The sequence below is a fragment of the Camelina sativa genome, chromosome 19 (assembly GCF_030686135.1).
Source record: "Camelina sativa cultivar CO46 ecotype springtype chromosome 19, ASM3068613v1".
NCBI lineage: Eukaryota > Viridiplantae > Streptophyta > Magnoliopsida > Brassicales > Brassicaceae > Camelina > Camelina sativa.
The window spans coordinates 23,215,997-23,243,611 of record NC_141898.1 but is presented as its reverse complement, the minus strand read 5'-3'; the positions used below and the strand labels follow the sequence as shown (position 1 = coordinate 23,243,611).

At 33.8% G+C, this 27,615-nt stretch overlaps 4 protein-coding genes and 3 non-coding genes across 7 annotated transcripts; 1 reads left to right on the top strand and 6 right to left on the bottom strand.

The window, feature by feature from the left end:
* The first annotated feature begins 6,089 nt into the window (after positions 1 to 6,089).
* LOC104767036 (uncharacterized) lies at positions 6,090 to 6,911 on the top strand. The gene has a single exon (XM_010491056.3). The coding sequence runs from the start codon at positions 6,255 to 6,257 to the stop codon at positions 6,669 to 6,671; it is 417 nt and encodes a 138-aa protein (XP_010489358.2). The 5' UTR covers positions 6,090 to 6,254; the 3' UTR covers positions 6,672 to 6,911.
* Positions 6,912 to 7,743: 832 nt separating this feature from the next.
* Positions 7,744 to 7,824, bottom strand: LOC147920890 (small nucleolar RNA snoZ7/snoR77). The gene has a single exon (XR_015592006.1). It is a non-coding gene; the product is annotated as a small nucleolar RNA snoZ7/snoR77 (small nucleolar RNA).
* A 56-nt stretch (positions 7,825 to 7,880) lies between these two features.
* On the bottom strand, positions 7,881 to 8,031 carry LOC147920889 (small nucleolar RNA snoR2/U65). Its single transcript, XR_015592010.1, has one exon. It is a non-coding gene; the product is annotated as a small nucleolar RNA snoR2/U65 (small nucleolar RNA).
* Positions 8,032 to 8,221: 190 nt separating this feature from the next.
* On the bottom strand, positions 8,222 to 8,287 carry LOC147920888 (small nucleolar RNA U49). The gene has a single exon (XR_015592012.1). It is a non-coding gene; the product is annotated as a small nucleolar RNA U49 (small nucleolar RNA).
* A 1,050-nt stretch (positions 8,288 to 9,337) lies between these two features.
* On the bottom strand, positions 9,338 to 12,846 carry LOC104767035 (calcium-dependent protein kinase 6). The gene is made up of 8 exons (XM_010491055.3): positions 12,322 to 12,846; positions 11,182 to 12,000; positions 10,903 to 11,046; positions 10,651 to 10,803; positions 10,450 to 10,565; positions 10,201 to 10,368; positions 9,894 to 10,118; positions 9,338 to 9,811 (listed from the first exon to the last, which is right to left on the bottom strand). Exons 2-8 carry the CDS (start codon positions 11,933 to 11,935, stop codon positions 9,701 to 9,703), a joined length of 1,671 nt encoding a protein of 556 aa, XP_010489357.1. The 5' UTR covers positions 11,936 to 12,000; positions 12,322 to 12,846; the 3' UTR covers positions 9,338 to 9,700.
* Positions 12,847 to 22,329: 9,483 nt separating this feature from the next.
* On the bottom strand, positions 22,330 to 24,483 carry LOC104767034 (phosphoglycerate mutase-like protein). Its single transcript, XM_010491052.3, has 9 exons — positions 24,040 to 24,483; positions 23,836 to 23,943; positions 23,651 to 23,730; positions 23,371 to 23,533; positions 23,209 to 23,283; positions 23,035 to 23,123; positions 22,836 to 22,955; positions 22,686 to 22,730; positions 22,330 to 22,597 (listed from the first exon to the last, which is right to left on the bottom strand). The coding sequence occupies exons 1-9, from the start codon at positions 24,097 to 24,099 to the stop codon at positions 22,519 to 22,521; spliced, it is 819 nt and encodes a 272-aa protein (XP_010489354.1). The 5' UTR covers positions 24,100 to 24,483; the 3' UTR covers positions 22,330 to 22,518.
* Positions 24,484 to 24,957: 474 nt separating this feature from the next.
* On the bottom strand, positions 24,958 to 27,597 carry LOC104767030 (mitochondrial phosphate carrier protein 1, mitochondrial). The gene is made up of 6 exons (XM_010491049.3): positions 26,707 to 27,597; positions 26,177 to 26,526; positions 26,051 to 26,094; positions 25,608 to 25,822; positions 25,378 to 25,502; positions 24,958 to 25,273 (listed from the first exon to the last, which is right to left on the bottom strand). The coding sequence occupies exons 1-6, from the start codon at positions 26,845 to 26,847 to the stop codon at positions 25,219 to 25,221; spliced, it is 930 nt and encodes a 309-aa protein (XP_010489351.1). The 5' UTR covers positions 26,848 to 27,597; the 3' UTR covers positions 24,958 to 25,218.
* Positions 27,598 to 27,615: the final 18 nt, after the last annotated feature.

The window sequence follows — 27,615 nt, the reverse complement described above, 5'->3', positions numbered from 1 at the left end:
ATATGTTATATTCAAGTGGGCGCACATGAATCTTTTGTCATGTTTCAATCTACCATATTGTGGCCAATGTATGATTGATTGTGTGAATTATTGTCATCGGATTCAGAAGACCAGTTCAGGTTACGAACTGGGCTGTCGCTGTTATAGGGCCGAGTTTGGGCCGTGAAGGACTTTCGGATGTGGACCAGAACCAAGTCGGTTGGTTTGTGTTTCTTTACAAGGAAGACAGGCAAGTTTCCAAAAAGGAGAAGGAGTTGCAAACCCTAAACCTAATTATAATAAGGCGGCTTCAAGGTTATATATAAAGAGAGGCAAGGGTTCACAATGAAGCAAGAGAGAGAAGAATCACCAACTTAGAAGCAAGGGAAAGACAAGTTAGAGAGAGAGAGTTTTCGGGTTTAGAGAGCCTCTTTGTAATCTTTTGTCTGTAAGGGCTTCGGGTTAGATAGGTTTCTTATTCTTCTTGTTCTTGTTCTCTGGGTTGATTTTACACTAGAAGCATAGGTGAATAAGCTTCAGGGTCGTGTTTCTATCTGGGTACCTATAAGAGAGAAACAAAGAGTGTTAGATTGATGGTCCTAACAGCACGCCTACAAAACACAAGAGATAAGTGGATTATGGATTCTGGTTGTACTTTCCACATTACACCAGACAAAGACGCTTTGTTTGATCTCAAGGAGATTGATAGAGGGAAGGTCTTGATGGGTAACAACACTTACAGTGAAGTGAAAGGAATTGGCAAGCTGAAGATACTAAACCTGGATGGTTCTATTGTAACACTTACAGAGGTAAGATACATGCCTACGATGGGCAGAAATCTTATCTCCTATGGACAGCTTGAGAAGAATGGATGGAATTATGTTGGTGAAGACTTTGCAGTAACATTCTTCAAGCAGGGCAAGAAAGTGTTTACGGGAAAGTATCATGAAGGATTGTACTATTTGCATGGAATTGTCTTAAAAGGGGAAGCATCTGTGGCAAGAGCCCAAGTGAATTTCACTAACTGATGGCATTCCAGGCTAGGACACATGAGTCTGAAGAACATGAATCTTCTGGTTAAAGAAGGTTATTTAGACTCTAAGGAAGTTCACACATTGGATTTTTGTGAAGAATGTGTCCTAAGTAAATCTCACAAACAAAGCTTTTCAGAAGCTAAACATACAACAACGAACATCCTGGAGTATGTACACAACGATTTGTGGGGATCAGTCTCAAATGAATCAAGTTTGTCTGGTTGCAATTACTTCTTAACATTCATTGATGATTATTCAAAGAAGGTCTGGATCAGATTCTTAAGAAGTAAGGACGAGGTGTTTGAACAGTTTTCAAAGTGGAAGAAACTCGTGGAAAATAAAAAAAACAAGAAGATCAAGTGTCTAAGAACAGACAATGGTTTGGAGTTCTGTAACCAACAGATGGATAAACTATGCAAAGATTCAGGGATTAAGAGACACAGAACCTGCACTTATACTCCTCAACAGAATGGAGTATCTGAAAGGATGAACAGGACAATAGTTGATAAGATCAGATGTATGTTAGCGGAGACAGGGATGGAGAAGAAGTTTTGGGCTGAAGCTGCTGCAACTGCAGTTTACTTAATCAACAGGTCTCCTAATGCATCCCTGAAATTCAAGATTCCAGAGGAAGTTTGGTCAGGATCAAAGGTGGATTACAGTCATCTCAGACAATTTGGATGTGTGGCATATGTACACGTTCAACAGGACAAGATGAGTCCTAGGGCTGTTAAAGGATTCTTCATGGGATACCCAGTTGGTACCAAAGGTTACAAGGTATGGTTACTAGAAGAAGGAAGGTGTACAATCAGCAGGAATGTAGTCTTTGATGAGGAGAAGCTGTACAGGGAAAAGGAAATAGTACCTGAAGCTAAAAGAAAGAAGAAAGTCACTTTTAGCACATATTTGATTCAGGGACCAAGCGCAAGCGATTCAATTCAGAACTCTACTGGTCAAGGTGAAGCTGATGCAGGAAATACAAGTTCTATTGGTCAAGGTAGAGCTTCATTAGAAGATACAGAATCTACTGGTCAAGGTGTAGTTACTTCTGAAGGAATAGTGTCAGAAACAGAGACAAGAACAAAATCTGAATCAGAGAAAGAAGAGGAATCGGATCCTGAACAGGAAAGCTAGGAGGTACAACATGAGTCTCTAGATGATTATAAGCTGGCAAGAGACCGGAACATAAGGCAGATAAAACCACCTACCAGATTTGATGGATCTCACTATGTGGCTTATGCATTGGCTTGTGCAGAGGATCTAGAAATAGATGATCCAAAGACTGTGGGAGAAGCAAATACTGGAAGAGGTGGGAACAGGCTATGATTGAAGAGATGAAGTCTCTGCACAAGAATGAGACATGGGAAATTGTCTCTAAGCCAAACAAGCATAAAATAGTGGGGTGTAAATGGATCTTCAAGGTAAAGGAGGGAATTCATGGAGTTGAAGAAGCTATATACAAGGCCAGACTTGTAGCAAAAGGGTTTACACAGGTTGAAGGAGTAGATTAAAATGAAATATTTTCTCCTGTAGTCGAACATGTTGTTGTTCGAATCATGTTGTCAGTTGTGGTTAATTTTGATCTGGAATTAGAACAACTAGACGTGAAGACTGCTTTACTGCATGGCACCTTGGATGAAATCATCTACATGAATCAACATGAAGGATTCATAGAGAAAGGAGGAAAAGACAAAGTCTGTCTGCTCAGGAAATCACTCTATGGATTGAAACAATCTCCTAGACAGTGGAATCACAAGTTTGACGAGTTTATGAAATCAAAAGGGTTCCACAGAAGTTTCAATGATCCGTGTGTGTATTACAAAGGATCAATTATTGATGATAAGGTGTTTCTCTTACTCTATTGAGGATGATATGCTAGTTTCAGCTAAAGACTTGGAGAACATCAAGATCTTAAAGAAGAGTCTGAATAGGGAGTTTGAGATGAAGGATCTAGGACCAGCAACTAGGATCCTAGGAATGGATATCATCAAAGACAGGAAAAAAGGGGTTCTGAAGTTATCACAAGCAAGGTATCTTAAACAAGTTTTAAGAACATTCAATATGGATGAGTGTAAGGCAGTTGTGTCTCCTGTTAACTCGTCGTTGAAGCTGAGAAGGTTGACACATGAAGAGTTAATCATAGAGTCATCACTAATGAGTTCATTACCCTACACAAGTGAAGTAGGAAGCCTAATGTATGCTATGATCGGTTCCAGACTTGATCTAGCATTTGCCATCTGTTTGGTCAGCAGGTACATGGCAAATCCAGGCAGCGGTCATTGGGAAGCGGTAAAGTGGATCCTGAGGTATCTGAAGGGAGCTACAGAAGTGTGTCTTACATTCACAAAATCAGATCACATGCGTATTGAAGGGTTTTGTGCTTCAGACTATGCTACTGATCCAGACATAAGTAGGTCAGTTTCAGGTTATGTCATCCAGGTTGGTGGAAACACAATGAGTTGGAGATCCAATCTTCAGCATGTGGTAACCCTTTCATCCACAGAGGCTGAGTACATGGCTCTCACTGAAGCAGCTAAGGGGGGTATTTGGTTATAGAAGATATGCAGTGAATTAGGATTTGATTCAGAGAGTTTTAGGCTGAATTGTGACTCACAAAGTGCAATTTGTCTAGCTAAAAATGCAGTGCATCATGACAGAACAAAGCATATTGCTAACAAGATTCACTACATCCGTGACTTAGTGAATGATGGCTCTGTCAAGGTAATCAAAATCCACACTACCCTGAATCCAACTGATCTGTTAACCAAGGGATTACCTGGTAATGCGTTCGAGAATTGTCTCGCAACGCTGAAGGTCATCATCTGATTTAAGCAAGGGGTACTTCGAGATGGTTTGTTGATTGGTCATCTCGTAGGAAAGGTAGAGAAGCAATTGTAAGGAACTGAAGTCTCAAAAGTAATCAACAAAGGAAGATTGAAGATGGTAAAATCTGAAATCATGAAAGGGTCTCAGGGGTATTACTTGGGACAAGCAGAGCAAGGCGTCAAACTCCTTGTGTTCTTCTTCACCTGGAGAGTCAAGAAAGAACAGGTTAAAGTTCGGGAGTTGTTCAAGATACAGAGGGAAAACAGAGAAGCATCACAAGATAGAGTTTACTTTTGTGTTTTCAGGTTACCTATATCGTGAACAACAACAATATTCTTCACAACAGCTTTGAGGACTTTAAGGAGAGGTTGATGAAGATTGCTGAAAGTATCCATTGAAGATGCCGACAAGTTGAAAGCTTCGTCGGAACAGATGAAGTTGAACCAGACGATAAAGGTGGAGATTTGTGGATTATTGTCATCGGGTTCAGAAGACCAGTCCAGGTTACGAACTGGGTTATCGCTGTTACAGGGCCGAGTTTGGGCCGAGAAGGACTTTCGGATGTGGACCAGAACCAAGTTGGTTTGTTTGTGTTTCTTTACAAGGAAGAAAGACAAGTTTCCAAAAAGGAGAAGGAGTTGCAAACCCTAAACCTAATTGGAATAAGGCGGCTTCAAGGTTATATATAAAGAGAGGCAAGGGTTCACAATGAAGCAAGAGAGAGAAGAATCACCAACTTAGAAGCAAGGGAGAGACAAGTTAGAGAGAGAGAGTTTTCGGGTTTAGAGAGCCTCTTGGTAATCTTTTGTCTGTAAGGGCTTCGGGTTAGATAGGTTTCTTATTCTTCTTGTTCTTGTTCTCTGGGTTGTTCTTACACTAGAAGCATAGGTGAATAAGCTTCAGGGTCGTGTTTCTGTCTAGGGTAAATATAAGAGAGAAACAGAGAGTGTTAGATTGAGAGACAAGAGAGAATGGTGCTGAAACTTACTTGGATTTTTTTTTAGTGGATATTTGCAAGGGTCGGTCCTTGCACGAGACGTACTCTCCGGTTCAGAGGGGAACTCGTTAAATTCTGGTGTTGATTAGTTCTTGTTTCCGCACTCATACAGAGTTAGACTAATCGGCTGAAAACACTTACAGATTGTTTCGAACAACCTGAGTTTGGATTCAATACATTAGGCCTGGGCATAAAATCTGAATCCGAAAATCCGAACCATATCCAAACCGAAATAAGCGGATTAAAACCGAACCAATATTAAGGAAATAACTGATCGGTTCTTGGCTTTCATTATTTTAGATATCGGATATTATCCGATCCGAACCGATATCCAATAGATATCCGAATATAACCGAACATATAAGAAATAGTTTGATATTCCGATAAATATGCATCATATCTTCTATGAGAACCTTGTCATTTACTTAATTTCTATCTTTTTTTTAATACTCTATTAGTATGGTTATTTGGGTACAATAAGATTAAAAAGTATTCGGATAAAACATTGTCCAATAACTTTTGGTTTAATTTTGGTTATCAATAATCATATCCGAACCGATCCGAAATCCGAATTATCCGAACCGAAATCGATCCGAATTTTTTAAATACCCAAATGGATGTTAGAGTCAATATCCAAAAAATTCAAAATCCGAAAAATCCGAACTGAATCCGATTCGATATCCGAACGCCCATGCCTACAATACATAACTGTGACTTTCTAGCTCAGCATATTCCACATTTACAACACTTATTGCTCTTTCATATTAAATTATTTATGTCTTTCATATATGTATATGTACATGTGTTGGATACGTTTGCATTGCGTTTGTTTCATAATTTTAATTTGGATTGTAGACGACAAACACAATGCATTCATATTGCTTGCCAAATCGTGATTATAAACGAATTCGAAATCGATATCTTGTCATTAAAATTCAGGCTCCCCAAAAAAAGAACCATTTATGATATTTGGGCAGAGAAATTTTGTTCACCATATTGCTTTCGTACGCCATCTAAAATGTATTTTAGTTACAAATTTCTCCGAAAATTCATGACCTTTAAATTATTATTTTGTTTTGCATATTTGTTCTCCTTTTTTTTTCAAATCAATAATTTTATATCTTTAAAGGTTGTTTTAGTTTTTGAACTATATACTTATTTTTTAAATTACAACTCGATATAAATGACACACACTATAACAACTTTGCGGCAAATCATATGAGAAAGAACTGGCATGTAATTATTGGCAAAGAAAAGGAATAAAAATGAATGAGGTCCACAACATACACGGGAATAAAACCAGTCAGTGTCAAAGCTTTGTTCACAATCTCTCTCTCACTTTTTCTCTCTAAAGCAACCTGATCATCTCTCAACCTCCTGATCTCCATCTTCCTCTCTCTGTCTGATCTCTCTTGGCCATGAGCACCTCAATTATGAAAACTCTTCAGATTCGTAAACCCACTTCTCTCCCTGTCTCTTCCACCACCACCACAGATGAGCCGGGCCTTCTCCGTCGCCGTCTCTCTTCTCTTTCTCTAAATCTTTCACGTAACCAACCTTCCACCGTCCCTAGATCCAAGTCGGTGTCAACCATGGGAGAGCAAGGAGGGAGCTCCGTGAAAGAATGGTGGGAATGGAGTTGGTCATTGATTTTCTTAAAGAAGTTACCAACCCTTTTCACAGATCTTGACAAGAACGGAGCCAAACCATCATTGGGAAATCAACAAACAGGCAGCTTCACTCACGTCTTCTTCATGCTCCGTTCTAAGATCCGCCGCCTCCTCCGTCCTTCCTCTGACTCTCTTCCTCTCTCCTGCAAGCATGGACAGCGATGAGCGCTCTCTCTCTATCTCTTTCGTTGGTGGTTTAAGATTTTTGTGCCTACGCTTATTCTTATTACGAAAAGTTGTAATTCTTAATTAAAATGTATAATTTGCTTGAAGCTATTTGCTACATAATTCCTAGTTTTCGTCGTTCTAAACTTTTCTGTCATATGTATGATTATTTCATTTTTGTTTTAGAAGTTGTGTACTTATGTTTCATTATATTAAGTTACAAACCATTCTTTCCTTTCATTACTTATTAATTACGAGCCAAATTCTTAGATGGTGATGATAAAAGATCGAATGTTATTACAATACAAGTCAAATTAAATATTTGAAGAACCCAATTAAAAGTCAAATATTAGAGCTGAATAGAATTTTCCACTTTTGTTCTGTACCTCCTTTGTCTTTGCGTGCAACTAGGCAGTGTAGCTTTTTGACTTGTTTACGTCTTCCAAAAAAAGAAAAAAGAGTATCTCCGAAACGTCGGCTACAATCAAGGTGGCCATTGGGGACAGGAATAACCTTAGGTGGCGCATTTTTATATATCATACACATTCTTTCTCTGAATTACGACTATCAAGATTTCAATTAAAAGGAACTCATACTAATATAAGCGTGTGAAAACATTTTTTCCGGACTACGATGAAGTTCCACGCAGAACCATCATATATCTTCGGACCATGAACCAAAACATGGTTACAAACTCTTCCTTGTCGATGGTTAGAGATTCATAAGAACTTTATAATCTAAGATGTAGTGTGGAACTAAAAATCAAACGTAGGATGTACACAAACAAAATAAAAAATGCTCATGTACCTTTTTTGGATTTAATGTTAAGAAAGAAAGAAAAAAAATGATTAAAAAAATAAACTTTGCTTCTTAATCAATAATGTGAGATATTTTCTTCTGATTTGCAATAATGAAAGATTACTTGCAAGATGAAATAGAGAAAAGATCAATGGGTTTCGATTTATGCCTGCAACGGAACAAGAACAGCATTTGAAATCTCGCTGCTCTGATCTCTCAAAGGCACTTTGCCCATCTAATAAGTATTGAAAAAAAAAAAAAGGAAATAGGGAAGCCTCAGTAAGCCAGCGTTTTTCACATCAAAGAGTATAAAACTCAGACGGTAATTCCATATTTTAGCAATAATCATCATCGGTAACCTTCCCAATAATTAAAACAAAAAAATCAAAATTAATTGGTTTTAAAAATCTAAAATGTAATCGCCGAAATGGCTCCGTAGATCGTATAATAATCAAAGATCCACAGGTTCCTATCAGTAACCGAAACACGTACATTTGTATATGTCCAATGTAGCATCGAGGATCACAGCCACAAAGAGCTACCGTCGACGTGGCATCGGACAAAGTTCATATCATAACTAATATAAAATAAATAAAAAGCCTCAGCGAACCCATGTCAAATCAACCACACAGCGGACACAGAACGGTTAGGAAGTACGGTAGATAACCCGGCCGAGCAGCTCGAACCCGACCTGAACTGGATCGGGAACACTGACCGGGGGATGGGTGTAACTACCGGATGCAATCCTCGTTCACTCCACTGTTGTGTAAAGTGTCATACAGCACTTCCTATCTTATGGGATTGCTTCTTCATCGGAGATAAACTTCTAGACACAAAAACAAAGATTACTGGTGGTGAACATGGAGAACCAAATACTGAACATATAGTATCTGTGAAAAACTCAAGCTAAGGTTAAGTTAGAGAAGTGTATGAAGATGATATTAGAGAGATAAGAGTAGCTGCGTTTATTTATATAGTAGATGTTAGGACTTAGGGAGGCGGCATAACTCAAAACCCTAATCCTCCTACGTCCGGTTCATGACTTTTTTTTTTTAATCTAATATTTCTTTTAACGGCTGCTGACTTTTTTTTCTTTTAATAACTTTGCTAGTGTTATAGTTTAGGGATGTTTCTAAAAAATACTTTAATAAAAAAGTATACAATATTTTTTGTAAAGCAAACTTATAATTTAACTTTTCTCATTCAAACATAAAACATGATTAATGATTTGTCTCTCTCTTTTTTTTTTTTTTTGTAAGCATACAAGTTCATGTGTCATATCATTTTTGTAAACACAATTGTACTTTTTGCTCATGTGTAATTTAATTTAGTATAAAAAATGGTTGTTATGAAACAGAATAACAAAATGATTTTTGACGAAAAAGAAAACAATGATTAAATATCAACTATGAATGAATCCATCTATTTCACCGTTTTCTTGAAATAATAATAGAAAGTGACATAAATAACCCAATTGCATGTGCATTTTGCTGTGGAGAGTATATGAAGCAAAGATATAAATAAGTGGGGAGCACATGGTTTCCCTGTCATGTTCCAATCGACCACATTGGGACCAATATATGATTGATTGTTTCGAACAACCTTAAGTTTGGTTCCAAGACTTCACTTTTATTACATGATCGAGACTTCTTAGCGATCCACATTTTACATCATTTATTTCTCTTTTCATACATAAATAAACATACATGTAATGTCTTTAATATATACACTCATGATGTGTGTATATGTTTATGTATTTGCTAATTCAAAATCAAATGTAACTAGAGAAAGTAATAAGTAGACGGTGGAAGATTATATCCATATTTGTCACACAACTTTTATCATACTTTTACTATATTGGATGATGATTGATCTCTCAAAAACCCAACAAGGGTCAAAGCTTTCAACGATGGAGATGAAACAAAGCTCACCAAACTCTTTTAGCAATTGTTACAAACAAACAAACAAAAACAGAGAGAAAATGGAATAATCCTCACAGCTACTGATGAAACAGAACGAACCACTTTTGTTCATCCAACCATTTTTTTAATCATACAGTAGTTTTTTTAACATTGTAAACTCCAACCTTCAACGATTCAGCTGGTTCGCTGCAGCTAAGAATCTTGTTTCTCTTCCTCTTCATCTGTGTTTAAAGATTGCAAATGCTGGTTCCATGGAAACATTTGCAGCCTCACCAAGCAAACGGTATAAAAACGTTGTGTGTAATGTGCCTACACATCTCTCATGCTGATGTTTAGGCTATTTTTCATTGTTCTTCTTCCAACACCAGCATTTCCCTTTTGCATCATGGCAACAAATTCTTCATAATCAATCCGACCATCCTGTAAGAAACAAGAACCGAAACATTATCAGCAAATGCCAATGGTGAAGATCGGAAGAAACATGTCAAGAGGCAAAGCTTACGTTGTCTTGATCTACTTCTTTGATTACGTCTTCAAGAAAAACATCGGTCATCCCATGTTCAATGCACGATTGTTCCAGCTCATCAATGGTGATGTAACCACTTCCATCTTTATCAAAGTACTGAAATGCAGAGACAAGATGCTCTTCTCTCTCTAGCTTATTCAGATGGATCGTCGCTGCAATAAACTCACTATAATCTATTGTACCGCTGTTGTCCACGTCAGCCTAAGACACAAGACAGAATAAGGTTACTGACATCTATATAGTGAAATGAAATAGTATATTTCTCAAAAGCATGCATTTTTACCGCTTCCATAAGATCTCGGATCTCGGTATCTTTCAAGGTTGAACCATATCTTCTCAAGCCAGCTTTGAGTTCATCAAAAGTGATTGCACCACTGTTATCCGTATCCATTGCCTCAAACATTGCTCTTAAACCTGCAATCTCTTCTTCTGAGAGGCTCTCAGCTATCACCTGATCATTCCATAATAAGTAATATGAGTAAAATAATGTGATGCAGAGACATTAGAACATAGAGTATAACTACAAACTGACCTTTAAAGCCATCTTTTTTAATTTATTCATTGCAGAAAACTGTTTTAGACGAGACAAAACAGCCGGATCAAGTGCTCTGTCAGGTGCAACTCCGTTCTCACAGATCCATGGATGACCTGAAAAAAAAAAAAGAGATACAAGAGAGATATAGTCTAATGTCACCAAAAGTAACCATTTATTTAAGTGTAGATGATCACGTACGCAAGACTTCATGAGCAGTCAAGCGGTCAGAGGGGCTAGAGCATAACATCTTCCGGATCAGATCTTTAGCACTGTCGGATATGACAGGCCACGGTTCTGAGTCAAAGTCGATATATCCCTTCAACACAGCATCAAAAATTCCTTGCTGTGTTTCTGATACCAAAAAAAAAACACAAAACCAAACTTCAGCAAACCTTTGTCAATGGCATTAAGCGAACACATCGAAAACGGCTATAAGCTATTTGCGCATACCTGCCCAAAAAGGCGGGACACCACTTAGCAAAATGTAGAGTATAACACCAGCAGTCCACACATCAGCTTCTGGACCATAGAGTTTAAGAAGAACCTCAGGAGCAACATAGTATGGACTTCCAACAACATCTTTGAATGTTTGGCCTGAGAGATTAGAGTACCAAAATACATTAAGCATAACAAATGGAGCACTCTAGAGATCAAACCAAATGTTTCAATATCAAAAGCTCTATGATTTTAATAAGATGCTTAGACACTCTAAACTAGATACCACATTACCTGGTTTGAAGAAAACAGAGAGACCAAAATCAATGGCCTTGAGAGAGAAGTCATCATCCTTATTAACCAACAAGAAATTCTCAGGCTTCAAGTCTCTATGCATCACACCAAGCGAATGACACGCCTCAACAACACCGACAATGATCTTGGTCAACTCGGCAGCTTTCCTCTCGCTGTAATGCCCTCTTTGAATAATCCTATCAAACAACTCACCACCAGCACAAAGCTCCATAACAATGTGAACATACAAAGGATCCTCATAAGCTCCTTTAATGGTAACAATGTTCTTGTGACCAGCTAAATGGTGCATTATCTGAATCTCCCTCCTAACATCCTCAACATCTTCTTTAGATATCAGTTTCCTCTTGGATATAGACTTACATGCATAATCAACACCCGTGGAAACCTCGGTACACAAATACGTCGTCCCGAATTGTCCTTGTCCTAGCTTACGGCTCAAGGTGTAAAGATCACGGATGTTAGGAGTCTTGTGACCAAGAACATAGTAAGCTTGATTGTCAACGTTACGCCGCATAATGGGTTCTTTAACAGGAATCACAAGAGCTGGATTGTTGTTGTTGTTGTTGTCCTGTTTTTGAGCTTCTTTGGAGAAATCTCGGTGTTCTGTGGTGGGGGCGGTAGGAGAATGATCAGAGGAAACAGTGGTGGTGGATTTGGAATTCTCCTCGGGCCTAGTGTTATGATTGCCCTCGTAGATTTTGTCCTTGAAAGAACCACGGCATGAATTGCCCATGAAACAATCTCTCTATTTTTTCCCCCACAAGTTTCTCACTTTCTTCTTCTCCTCATCCAACGATACTTTTATCAAAAAAAAAGAAACATAAACAAACAAACTCAAATCAGAAAAAAAGTATCAAACTTTGGAACCATATCAGAGAACCCAAATCAGATCAAGCTTCAAAAACATAATTTTTTGTAATATAATCAAAATTATTGAACCAAAAAAAAAAAAGACAAGACAAGAGTTGCTGAAAAGTCGTTATTCAGGAGAAGTTTCATTAAATGTTCATCGACCATTTTTACCAATATTATAGATGGATAGATCCCACACACCAAAAAAAAAAAAAAAAAGAATCAATAGGTAAATAAAGAAACATCAAGAAAGAGAGGATCTAGTACCGGAACAGCCAGAAGAGACGATGGTATTGATAAGGATTAGGATTAGGATTAAGATTAAGAAATCTGATTATTTTTCTGGGAGGAGATGAAGAAGAAGACGAAGAAAGATAAATATTATTCGTAGATTAGTTTTTGTTTAAAGTCAATAACAATAAGAAAAAAAATGGTTTCTTTCTAACGTTCTTTTTATAAAAAAGTATTTATATAATAACTTTGTGTGTTGCTGTTTCTGGTTGGGTAAATGGATTCGTTGAATCATCAGCAAGAGTGTAAAAGAATGATTCTTTTTTTGTGGATTTGTAAAATGATGAGAGAGGATGAGGAGGATGGTGCAGAGAAGAAAGGTCTTATTAGTGCTCTCTCTTTACGCGGTTTCGTCTCACCTTCTTCTTCTTCTTCATTCGTTAATTGCTCATTTAATTATTGAATTAATAATCATCCTCTTTTACTGGTGTGGTGTGTGACTAATGATTATTAATGCAACTAGGAAAGTAGTAGTAGTATAAAATTGTTGTGGTTTTGTTTAGGATAATTTATTTTTAAGAGATTGATTATAAGCCTAACGTTCATAGTAGCTTTTTTTTTAAGAGTTGGATTTGGATGTGCTTTTGTTGCCCAACTTAGCTAATAATTAACAAACATATTATTATTAGATGCTTATAGTTGTTAAAGAGTTAATTTATGGCTTTGGTTAACAGAACGAAACACTGGACAACTTATTTGGTCTTCAAAAAATAAAACAGTTTGACTGTTCAACATTGGTTCATCAAGATTGTTCATTCTTTTTTTTGTTTTTGTTTTTCTTTTTTGGCTAGAATCTAGATAAGATTTATTAAATAAAACATTCTGGTTTGGGTACGTTGCAGCTATAATTATAACTCAAATTTCATCATCAAAAAATTTGGTTAGAACTAACTAGTAGTGAATCCTAATATAATACAACTTTTTTTACAAATAGCAATACTTAGAAACTTAGAAGTTAGAACTTAGAAGAAGAAAATAAAAGGTCACTTTTTTCTTACAAGAACTAAAAGGCGTGAGACATGTCATTGTCGGTTTGTGAGTAAGGTCGCAGACTACATTTGTCTCGCACGTGGTGCAAATTTAGTTGTCTACTTTCATTTTTCTCATCATTTTTGTTTGTCTTTTTTTTGGTAAAAACAGTTGTCTTTGAGAAAACTAAACGGTAAACCGATGAGAAGCTAGATCTACTTTAACTCTTATATATTGTTTTGAGTGTTCTTTATAAGATCTTATCCATAGATGATAGATCGAGGTCGAGGAACAACAAGATTTCATATTTGTTATGTGATCCAACGTCCGGACTCCGGATTTAAGTTATAACACATGAACGAGCTGTCAAACCCCAACGTGGGAAAATGACCAAAATCAACCCTAACTATTTGTCAAACGTTTTTTTATACCTAAACTTTAATACCTTGCAAATAACTACCTGAATTGTATTAAAATTTAGATTTGCTACCTAAACTATATAAAATGTTGTCAATTTCAACCTCTGTTCGAACAATATTAAATCAGAGTTTAATGATCTTGAGTCAGACGGTCCGCGACTTCAACGTAGCACTGGAACTTTCCAAAACTACGTCGTTTTGGTCATTTTGGGTATTTTGTAGCAAGAAATTACCAAAAATAAAGTCTCACAGCACACCCAAAAACGGACTCCAATACTCCATTTTTGTCAAACGCTTTGTTTCGTGCCACAACAAACCTAAAAATGACCAAAACAACTTAGTTTTGGTCATTACCAGTGCCATATAGATACCACAGATCGTTTGACTCAACATCGTTAAACTTTGATTTAACAATGTTCGATCAAAGGTTGAAATTAACAACATTTTATATAGTTTAGGTAGCAAATTTGAATTTTAATACATTTCAAGTTGTTATTTGTAGGGTGTTGAAGTTTAGGTATAAAAAAGCGTTTGGCAAAGAGTTGGGGTTGATTTTGGCTGTTTTCCCGGTAAACGCTTTATATAATATCTTATTATATAAACCTTGATGACAAAATTACTCATTAACAAGATCGTGACATGTGTCAATTGTATCATTCAGATATTGACACATGTCAATTCATTATTAAAATTTGACATGTGTTAATTGTATCATTCATATGTTGACACATGTCAATTCATTATTAAAATTTTAAAAAATAAAAATGTAAAATTCAAAACCTAACCTAAATTTTTTTTATATAATAGTAAATAGATAAAATAAAATCTAATTTCATCTAAAATCTAATTATAAGATAAAGTATATATATATACCATAAAATTCAAAATTAAAATATTGTTTACTTATTTTAATTTTAAGTTGCTATATTACAAGAAAAAGACCCTTACTTTTTATATAAGATAAAAAAATGATTGTGAAACTTATACAATTAGTTACTGTTTCTAAAAAAAAAATAAATACTCACCTTTACATAAAGAAAAAGATAATTGATGTAAAAAAAAAATAGATCGTCTCATATTTTTTCTACCAATCAAATAATTTATTCAAAAGACTGCTATTGTAATATATATGATAGGAGTATGTAAGATTAACCTTTGCGTTTTTGTAACTATAAAAATGTTAAAGTGAAGAGACGTATAATAAGTTATTTAATGCGTTCATAAAGACAATTTGTTGGTAGTAGTTAAGACTAAAGATTATATTTTAACAGTAAAATATATTTGTGTGTACAAATAAACTTTTAGTGGTAATGTAGACAGTAGATTTGTAAATGGATATACATTAGTGTATTATAGCAAAAAAAACAATTATTTTCTATAACTAAAAGTTTATCTCTTTACTTTTATACATTGTTTTTACTTACGAAAAGAATTAAATACATATTCTTTGTTAAATTTCATTTAATTTTAATACTTTTGAACTCATCTACAACTATTTTCTTTAACTAAAAGTGTATTTATTTATTTTTTCAACCAAACAATAAATTAAAAGGAATTTTTTCGGTTAGTTGCCTAAGCCAGAGGGAAGGGGTTTACAAAAGAAACTTCAGAGATAAGAGAATGTGAAGCACGGACAAGACAATCCGCCTTCGAATTTGTCGCATGCGGGATCCAAGAGATGGAGATTAGTGGAAAAAACTCCAGCGAATTAAACTCATCGAGCAAGTTCGAGAAGGATGGCCAATATTCAGGGCAATGCACCATAGTAAGTAACTCAACACGTATCCGCTCCATGGCCCACAACAACGCTTCAAACTCTGAATGCAGGGGGGAGGGGCTCCGTCTTAGACACTTGGCCCCCAACAACAAGGTTCGCTCCTCACCAATGCAACACCACTAGCCTAATCATGGATGCTCATTGGTTACTTTCCAAGAACCATCAATTTGACAACAAGGTGAAGAAACTTGGACATCCGAGGATGGAGATGGAGCCGACATGACCGCCGTAAAAGATAGCGCCTCTTCCTAGGCTAACTCATCGCCCGAAGCCTGAGCAATTATATCATTTGTCTCGATCTCAAAACCTTAAAAAAATTATTTAATTTCCAGATTGCTCATAAAAATCATAGTAATTGAAGAAGTTGATTAGGATCACCCTGTTGAGAGATATCCCTCCAGAAAACAAAATCCAAATTTGAGTACACCAACTCATATGGAAAACCCTCTGATGAGACCAGAGTCAGAGATAAATCTTAAACTTCCCACGAGTGAGGGCATTCAAAAAAAAATGATCAATAGTCTCAACCGCAAAGTCGCACCTTTTATACCAGATATTTACGTTGGACACCTCGGTGTATCTAATTACTTTTATAGATAATTTTTACTTACTAAAAATACATACTTTATATTCTTGGTTAAATTTTATTTTATTTTAATAACTCTAAACCCGCACATCGGACGGGTCCTAATCTAGTAATTATACTAAAGTCCGAATATATATACACTAGTAGCCATTCCGTGCTACGCACGGATTTAATTTACATTATGTTTGGATATTTTTTGTAATTTTTGGAGATTGTTAGTTAAAACTATATTAACTAAATAAAATTATTATGTAAGATTTGAGATATGAGAGTTAGTAAAATGTGTATCTTTCTATTTATAAGAGAAATTGTAGTTAAGAGCATATGAAAAATACACTAATTTTTATATCAATTAGGTAATGTAATTTATACTTTCTCTGGTTTTTTTCTTGTCGTTTAAGGTTTTCTCACACAAATTCAAAAAATATATATTAAATTGTCTGTTTTACCTTTTATTAATCTATTTTATAAATATTTCATTAGTCAAAACTTTAAAACAGCAGGGATAAAGCTGAAATACTCACCAAACATTTTCATAAAAAACCTAAAATGACAACTAAATTAAAACATAGGGAGTATTTCATTATTATAGGAGTCACATAAGCTATGTTAGAGTTATAGATATGCAATCATTACATATTAATATATTTTCTTATATATGTAATATTTCTAAATACTATTATTAATCATTCATTGCAAAATATTTCCTTATTATGAAAGTTACAAAAATGAGAGTTAGTACAAAATATGGGATTGATGAGATGGAATAGAAAAGTAAATAAAAAATGTGTCAGGTTTATAAAATACATTATTGTGAATTAATAACTAAATTGTATATTGTTTTAAATATATATTCAAGAGTTATAATAAATATAGACAGTTATCTATTTATCAAAAAAAAATATATTCAATTCTCATTTAGTTTTTTAGAAATTATATATTAAAATATACTTTAGTTTATTTTAAATAGATTGAAAATGAAATAAAATAATGTAATATAAAGATCATGTGAATTATTTATATTAAAGTGTGGAAATAAAACAGCAAATTATTACTCGACATTATCCTATACAACCCAAATATTATAATCTTATATCCTTAAACTATTTAATCATCAAATTATTTGTTAATTGAATAAATTTGTTACACTAAAATTTTAAAGAAGCAAAATGACACTTTTGAAAGAAGAGATCATCAAATGAAAATTTTTTAGAGTTTTCAAAAGAAAACTTTAATATATTATTAGATGATATAATATAGTAAGGTTTCTTTCAACTCTAAATCTAAGAATCTGACACCCAACATAATTATATATTAAAATTATTTTAAAATCAAATACACATGAAATTTTTTTTTTTTATAAGTATTTTAAAATGATTGCATAAATCATCAAAAGATGAACAAAGTATAAATAATTTACATTTGTGGAAAAAGTTTTCAAGACTTACTAAGATAATATTTCTTCTAAAGTTAGGAAGTTTCCAAAAACTGATGATCTGAACAACGATACTATTGTTACCAGGGTTTTGTTGTTAGTTGGAGATTGTATCGAGGATATAATAGAAAGTAAATGTTTTAGTTTTCACAATAGTATGAAAGAGGATGTGATTGTATAGTAATAAAGTTTTCAAGACTTACTAAGATAATATTTCTTCTAAAGTTAGGAACTTTCCAAAAACTGATGATCCGAACAACGATACTATTGTTACCAGTGTTTTGTTGTTAGTTGGAGATTGTATCGAGGATATAATAGAAAGTAAATGTTTTAGTTTTCACAATAGTATGAAAGAGGATGTGCTTGTATAGTAATAGGTTGTTTTAGAAAACTAAACTTTATAGAATGTTTGAGCCTTTAAGAGAGAGAAGGGATTGAAATCAAATATTAGTGATCATAAATTCGCAAGTGTTTCAAAATAATAAGTTAAAATGAGAAGTAATATAAACAAAAATGAAAACTGAGGAAAATAGTGGGTAGATATAATGCAATGCATAAAATGATGATATTCTTTCAAATCAAACCTAAGTAATTATGTTCATAATTTAATTTTATATAAACAATTTTTAAAAAATTTAAACTAATTTACTTAAATAATACCATCCCACCCTCTTACTTAAACTTGATTCTGCTTGTCCCCGTGAAAATTATATAAGATTCAAACACATAAATTAAACCCAAGAATTCAAACCTATAAATTTAATTTAATTAATGTTGGTATAGTTACAAGATGAAACCAACGACAGACTGATATAAGGTGGCTTTAGATTCTTGGGGTTGCATATATTTCTAATTAAAGATGGAAGGAAGAAAATGTTGATGGTTTTTTTTTTGGTTTTATGGGCTTGTAGTTAAATATGTCCAAATTATAGTTAATTAGGTCCAAACAAAAAAAATCCAGGTGTCAGAAATAGAGTAAGTCAAATGTCATTTTCTTAGCAAAAGTTGAAAAAAATCTTTAAACTAATTTACTTAAATAATACCATCCCACCCTCTTACTTAAACTTGATTCTGCTTGTCCCCGTGAAAATTATATAAGATTCAAACACATAAATTAAACCCAAGAATTCAAACCTAAAAATTTAATTTAATTAATATTGGTATAGTTCCGAGATGAAACCAACAACAGACTGATATAAGGTGGCTTTAGATTCTTGGAGCTGCATATATTTCTAATCCCTGTTTTAAAAATCCCCGCCTAACACTGATTACGCCCCGTAAAATCGTTAGGCCCACCCTCACCGCCTCGATTAATGACTAATCCCCGCCTAGCATCAATTGTCTGATTATGTCTGTCTAATCCGATTATTTTCCGCTTAATTTTGTGTATAACGATTATTTTTGGAACTAAATATAAATCAGACATATATATTTTTGTTATTTCGACATTTAAATTAAGAGTTTATGATGTTTTACGATAACTAATGTATAAACTTTTAATAAAAATCATAATTTTAAAGACAATACTATAGTTTTATATTTTTCTTTTAACATAAACAGAATTATACATATATTTAGTACAATATATTTTAATTTTATTACTAATTTAATAAAATAACTCGAAAACTAGTCCCCGATTAATCCTCGTTTTATCTCCGATTTTCTCGCTAGGCGCTAGGCCCATCCCGACCGCCCAACTAGCGCCTAGCGATTTCTAAAACAGGGTTTCTAATTAAAGATGGAAGGAAGAAAATGTTGATGGGTTTTTTTTGGTTTTATGGGCATGTAGTTAAATAGGTCCAAATTATAGTTAATTAGGTCCAAAAAAAAAAAATTCAGGCGTCAGAAATAGAGTAAGTCAAATGTCGTTTTCTTAGCAAAAGTTGAAAAAAATCTTCTCATATTATATAATATAGTAGATTATGACCCGCGGTATATCGCGGGGCAAGTTTCTTTTGATTTTTTTTTAATTTACTATTTTAATACTAATTTTGCTAATGTACTCTTTTATTAATTTTTGTGATTTAGTATATAATTTGTGGTATACCGCGCAACAATTTTTTTTAATTCAATCTTAATTAAATCAATTTGATTCGACATATTTTATATTGGTATTGTTAAAATAGTAATATAAAGATTTAACTGTATCGAAGTATCATATTAATGATATTTTATTTTTTAGTATTATCAATTCAATCATGTAATATCATATAACCCGTAATATAATATAACTCTTTTCTGTTATTTTGAAAATTTAATATGTTTAAATATTCATAATTTTAAACTTTTTATTAAGTTTAGATATATCAGTTATAAACTATAAACTTCTTAAAATTCTATAGTTTACTATATACGGTAAATTTACGATATATGTATGTTGAACACACACTTTTTATATTAATTAAATAATATATGTTTGTTTAAAAAAATTCAAATCACAATATATGCAGGAAAAAATATATTTTTATTAACTTTATGTATTATATGATGACTCACTACATTTAAATTTTAAAATAAAAAAAGATGATAGAAAAATATTTTTTTTAATATGGAATAAATCTTGGGGAATTGTCATAAATACCACTAAAATAGGTTTTTATTCCAAAAATACCACAATTTAGTTTTTTTTCCAAAAATACCACTAAAATGTATTTTTTTTCCAAAAATACCACATAATTAAATTAAATTTCTAATACTAAAAACTGATTCCTAAATTCTAAATACTAAACCCTACCCCTAAAAACTATACCCTAAAACTAAATGTGTCAACCCAAACCTAAAAAAAAAAAATCTACATCCTTAAAAATCATTTTTTTGTGTTTGTGGTAATTTTGGAAAAAATACTTTTGTGGTAATTTTGGAAAAAAAAACTAAAAAAGGGTATTTTTGGAAAAAAAACTTTTTTTAATGGTATTTGAAGGAATTTCTCATAAATCTTTTAAAAATCTATATTAATTATAGAATATTATATATATAGATATTTAAAATATTTTAATTATGTTTTGTTATAAGGATAGTAGAGAGAATAAAAACTTGTTTGGATTAAATATAAGCATTAAATGACATTAAATGTAAAAACTTTCCAAAACCGATTTTTGAGCAAAAACTGCTGCAAAAATATATAGATACTAGATTAAGACCCATGCTAGAGCACGAGTTGAAATTCATTTTATTTATATAATAAATTTTATATAAAATATAATTATGTGATTGTTTTTAAAAGTTTTATTGGATAAAACATTATGCAATAAAATCATATGCTAAATATGATGGCTTAAAAAAGACACTTATTTTGTAAGTTTTATATTGTTAATGATTCTAGATAATTACTTGTGTTATAACACTGGTTAAATTTTATTTTATACGAAATTTTGTATATTTTATATTTTAAAATAAAATTTTAATATGTTGTATTAGGTTATATATGTGAAGTTATTTCAACAATGTATATTTTACATCATGACTTGAATGTCATAATAAGACATAAGTTTGTAAATTTGAATTTCAATATTCAAATTTTGACCCGTTACTCAGTAAAATTTTTAATTCAATTGATTTTATATTTAAAGAATAATATTACTAAATCTTGAATATTTTATAGATTGAAGAATTTATATTTGTTTTTAAAATTCAACTTATGGTATATCCGGAAATAAAACTATTTTAAATTATAATAAATAATATGATAATTTATTTGTTTCACAAAATAGACTCATATATAAAAATAAAAGGTGAAGTATAATGATAGTTAACAAATTAATATGTTAAGTTAGATATCAAAAGATATTATTTGATGAATAATTTAATAAATAAAATTAATATGGTAAGTTAGATGATATGATTCTTTAAAATATTCTATTTAAGATTTTTGGTATAACCTATTTGTAACTAATTAATCTAATCATTAATGTATAACCTATTTGTAATCCCCTATATAATAAAACGGAATTACACAACATTGTTTTGTAGACTATATAATTTTAATAAATGAAATTAATATGGTAAGTTAGATGATATGATTCTTTAGAATATTTTATTTAAGATTTTTGGTGTAACCTATTTGTAACTAATTAATCTATCATTAATGTATAACCTATTTGTGACCAACTTATTAAAATTATTATATAGGGGATAACTTATAAAACAAATAAAACTTTGATCTACTTCAATAGATTATCAGAAATTACCCAATAATTTAATGAAAACTGAGTGTAGTCTATTGGAACTTTCTCTTTGTTTTATTGAATGCTCGGCCATAAGAAAAGTCATTATACAGCTGCCATAAAATAGTCGAATATATCTTTCTTCTAAATAACAAAATTCAAAACACAAAATACAAAAGATGAAAATATGAAAAAGTCACAAAAACTGTGGGGTAAAATTTTCTCCAAAACCGGTGGTAAATATCAAATCCAAGATTCCAAGTACTTGGGAGCTTTTGAGCAATCTAAACACAAGAAAATCTCAGTCTTCTCTTCTCAAACAAGATGGTCCACAACATAACAACAATAAAACCCAACAACTTGGGAGCGGACAATATCATAGTAATGGGTTTGGAGAGCCCAAGAATTTTTATTTACAGCTCACTAACACTTACTGCTAACAACTCACAAGTTTCTGGTTCTGAATCTGATGCTGATAGAGATAAATCTATTCATCTAAGCTTCACACTGATTTAGTTGCATCTACCATTTTCTCCACTCATCCACTTGTGGTCACAGTGGTGCTATTATTTTCACAATTGTATAATCACTGCGTATATACTAAATGGACAAGATGATTTAAAGCTACCACTGAATTTTGGGTAATAACAATCATAATCAATAAAATTCATGTGGCAGCAAAGTCAACCTACATAGCAATATTTTTTCATCAATAACTGAAAAAATGCCAAATTCTAGTCCAATAGAAGCATCATGTAATTTATTCTTTTTAGAAAGAAGAAAACAATCTCAGAAACTTGTGCTCTCTCTTACTCCTCAGCCGTTTAGCCACTTGGATGATCAAGTCCTTGAGGAACCTTCCCAGGATAGTTTGTGGTCTCTACAGAATCAGTCGCCAAGTTCCTATACTCCCAACAACAAAATAATTAATCCAAAACACTCTCAAATCTTATTACTATTCTATCAGAACTTATGGACATTTTCTGCTTACCCTTGATCCACGATGACCACTGAGCGAAGCTCACAGTTTTTGAAACTGAAAACAGTTAGAGATTTTGATTAGTTAAACAGTATACTGCATTCCTTAACTTATACAAAAGGTTGGTGCTTGTAGACAACAAGTTTCTGTTTAAGTTCTTACTGTATAGACAACTCTTTCTTTATGTCATCGGCACAATCTTTCCCGAAAGAACTCAAGAGACCATGCAAGAAGCCGCTGTGAGATACAACTGCGATCTCCTTCTCTTTCCTCGTCCATAGCCTTCACAAAGCAAATGGCAGTTGAGAGATTCAGCTATACGTAACTCCATGGAAAAATTAGTAATAAAAATGAAACTCACCATTTGAAGAACTCTACACCTCTGGCTGCAACTTCTTCAGGGGTCTCTCTTGGACTCGGCTTCCACAAAACATCCTTGTCGCTTTCGATCTGAAACCATAGAGAAAAATAACATAAGCAACTTGCCAACATATCAGCATAGATAGATATTAAACCAAATAAGATGTTTTTGTACAATTGAGAAATCGATTGCGGGAAAGAGAGCCTTGTACTCTGTGACGCTTCTTCGCCTGTCACAAGGATGATCACCCTGCATTCATAAAAAAAAAAAAAAATCTTTAACAATGTGATCTTCGCCCATCTATACTAACAACACCCTCCTTAATTACTTATGTACCATAGTTTCCCTGCATAGCTCAACAGCAAGAAAAGGTGGGACATTTAAGCTAGAAATCGCAGGACGATCGCTGCTCCCAGCGTTGGCCACCATTAGCGGTGTTGCATCCGCTCCATCAGTATCTTCTTCACCTCCAAAAGCACCAACAGCTGTTTGTATTGTTCTACATTTAACAACAATTATAAAAACTGAGTCATTATAGCTACCTATTTCAGTATGCTGAATAACCAAAAAGAACAACGAGCAACTTATAGTCACAAAGGTGTGAAAACGTATTTACCTAAGCAAAGGTGAAACAATGACAAGTTCAACCTTGTTTAAGAGTTGAGCTTCTCTAACATGATTCCTTAGATTATCAACCTGAGCCATAGAGAGATGATGATGATGACGACAAGATCATAACAAGAGCCATTAAGATCCAGAACAGAACAGAACAGAACAGAAGAGAATAGAGATTATACATACCTGTTGCCAACCAAGAGGGGTGAGACGAGCATCAAAGTAATCCTCAGAAGAGTAAGCACTGTGATCTTTATCTCCAGACACATTATGAATCCCTTGAGCATGTCTCACCTACCAAAACAAAACAAAACCCGTCAGAAACATGGGATAGCGAGAGAAAGAGAGAATAAGAACCACATATTTATCTCCGGTTTGAAAGGAACGAACCAGGTGAATGGTTTTGCAACGATGAAGAGGGTAAAGACCTATGCTTTCGTGGTTCACCATGACTAGAACAATATTTTCTTCAAATCAAGATCAGAACTGAGAAGCAAGCAAAAATGGTGTGAGATCAAGATGTTTTTGTGAAGTGTCGTTGGAGAAAGAGAAGAGATCCTAAACCGCCGCATGTGCCACGCTCTCTATAATCTATATTCTATACTAGTACTGTATAATTTATTTATTTCGAAAAATCCCAAAAAAAAAAAAAAAAGAGACGTGTGAGATTAAAGAAAGGGCCATTGAAACCAGCCCAATAAGGAGTTTGTAAGATCACAGCCGACCTAACTCACATGTCGGTAGCATTATCGTATATTCTTTTCGTTTGTTTGTTTGACTACCAACACAAAACACATAAATTTAGAAAAAAAAAAAAAAAAAAAAAAAAAAAAAACATTTTTCTATGATATTCAACAAAACAGCCATTGCCAACCTCAAGACTCAAGAGAGTAAATAAGTCAATAAAAAGCTTTGTTCCAAAAAACAATATTGGAGGTATAAAGGCATCCCAGAACAGTGAAATTATTAGCCTTTGAGGGTTAAACTTGACCCTAATAATTAATATGCATTGAACCTGCTCTGGAGAAATGGTAAAGTTGATTGGTATTTCACTGTTTTACTTTTAAGAAAGTTATCATGTGAATGTGATTAAGTTACAGTGGAGAGATTCCTTCATGATGCTCATTCATGATTAGCTTCAATAATATAATCCACTCTTCTTATCAATAACAAAATTCCAAAGGAAAGACAAATATTAAAAATTTTATATATGAAGAAGTCACAAAAAGTTTCAGCTAAAAACAAGTACTTGGGAGCTATATTGACTATTGAGCCATCTCAGTCAAAAATGGTCCACAACATGACAAAGATAAAACCAGAGACTTTTCTTTTTACCTCAATCAGTTTGAAGATTATAGTTTCTGTTTACATCATTATCACTCATTAGCACTTTAGTTACAAATCCAAATTTCAGGCAAGGATTGAACTAAGCGAAAATTTTCAAAACGCTTATTCCATTCGCTACACAACGCTCGGGTTATCTACTTGCAAGAGAATCTTACATGATAGTATGTTTTTTGAGTTCCAGGTCCAGATGTTGACAGAGATAAATCTATACTCTTCTCAGCTTCACACTGATAATTTTGTTGCATCCACTGGTTTCCTCACTCCTCCACTTGTAGGGCTATATTTTTCACAATTTATACAATCAAGCTGGTTAGATGAGAATATATAGGAGCAGAGATAGTAGAGCTTCTGATTTGGAAATTTGGAGAGATGGCTACTTACAATCCACTTAAGACTTTGATGGCGTCATAAAAGAACCATTGCAAGGTAATGACAGGTCCAACAATCGTGATCCGAACAGGAAGACTTCTAGTGAAAAGACCAACAAACCCAATGTTCCTCACAGCCTGTAGCTCAAGCAAAATAACCAACATCAATCAACTCTGCTCGATGGTATGCAAAACTGTGAAATGGAATTCAAATATTAAAATAGTGATGGTTAAGAGTCTTACCTGCAGCACATTCTTGGCTTTGTTGTTGTATAGAGACGAAAGAACCACATCTGCGGGGTTAGATATGACTGTACCTACAGCTCCAGCAGTATAGCCAGCAAGACATGTGACACCTAGTTGTTGAGCTTTAGAGCAATCTTGCTTCCTCTTCTGGATAATCTTTTGATATATAAATTCAACTGACTGCTCAAACGTCGAGAACATCACCATAGAAACTGAAACAACGCATAAACATTGAAATCAACAAGATATGGTATTTGTAGAGAACACAACCAAGTCTACGAAAAGGCTAGTGTGCATCTATATAGCTCAAGTACTTGTTTCATATCCCCAAAGCTAATGCCTAAAACTAAACATAACTGAAGGTTTTAGATGATGCAGAGAGATGATGATGTTAAAATTGATTTAGTGAAAACAAAGCATTGTCGAAGCAGTAACATTACATGGAAGATTACGACACCAGAGCGGAAAAAGTCCCCTGTGGAAGCTGCATATGGAGAGATAAAGACTTAAAAAGCAAATACTAAGTGATACAGCCAAGCAAAATGATTCTGTGACAAAGGGCTTACCCAGCAAGACCTTCACTTCTATATACTCTTGGAAATCCATCAATCAAACCTTTCGCAAACAGAGGCTGCGTCTGAACTCTAACTTTTATAGCTTCAAAAGGACATAAAGCCATATCGGCGAATACCTGAGCAGAAGCACTGCTGAGAAAATATATGGAAGTTCTGTTATGATTAGGCAACACATTGCTGTAGAGTGTCTTGAAGTACTCATAGAGTCCAAATCTGCATCCACCTTGAACACCATAGCCTAATAGCTTCCCTGACCAACCTCTCCAAAGATAGGAACGGCCATGCTCTCTTAAGAGAGTGGAGAAACCGGAAGGAATGCTATGATACTTCAGTGGATTCACCTACAAGAGACAGAATGATCGATCCTCACTGACTGATCAATCACAATGATACCAATTTGAGCAAAAAAGATCCTAAATTTAGCAGTTCTATTCCATCGTTATAAATCCTAACAAGACAAGCGACTTAAAGAAACAAACAAGATTAGAGATTTGAAGCAGAGCAAAGGTGGAAACACAAACCTGCATATTGACTTTGAGGACATCGAGAGGGGTTATAGCCAAATGGGTAGTTCCGGCACTAAGCATTCCTCCCATGGTACAAACAGTATAAAACCAAGGAGACGACAGATCATCGTCTAGTTTAGTCTTGACTCTTGTCATCTTCTACAAAAATCGTCTCGAATCCCGATAAACCCTAATCCCTCAGAAAAAACAAAGTTGTTCTTTGGCGTTTTCTCTGGTAAACCCCAAAACCCAGAATAAGAAGAAGAAACACGTCAGGGGAGGAAAGGTATAGAAGAAGGGGCAAAGAGTGTGTACGTGGAAGAAAGGGTTCTCATTTTTTCTGATGGAGATCTCTCGTCCACGTCTCACGGACAAAGACAAGGCTCAGAACTTAACATAAGGCTCTCTCTCTCATTTACTTTTTCCACTAATAAAGTTCCAAGCGTTCTGGAGAACAACGGGTTGGCGGAAAAATCGAATCTTGTGGTAAGAAGGTAATTTTCAGTTTAGGTTTCATGCCGGCGGATTACCGTTACCGGAATATTTTTGAGTCCTCTTTTTTTTTTTCCTAATTGGGCTTCCATGGACCTTGTAGTTTTGGTTTTCTACTGTTTTCACTTCACACAAATGATCAACCAAAGTTTCCTGAAAATGATCCTCTACATATTGACATTTTCATTCACTGACAAGAATTGGTTTGCCTCAATTTGAAGCCAATAAGATTTGGTTCATCTTGCTTAACCAGAGCTTGCCTATTGTTATTAGCTTGCTTCAGGTCTTCTACTAACAAAAACCGAATATGAGTGGATGGATAAAAGACATTTGCTAGATTCTGATGGTCATTTGTCACGTTTTGTTACTGTGTTTAAACTTTAAACTTAGGACAGTGATCCTTCAATGAAACGCCTGATTCAAAATAAGAGA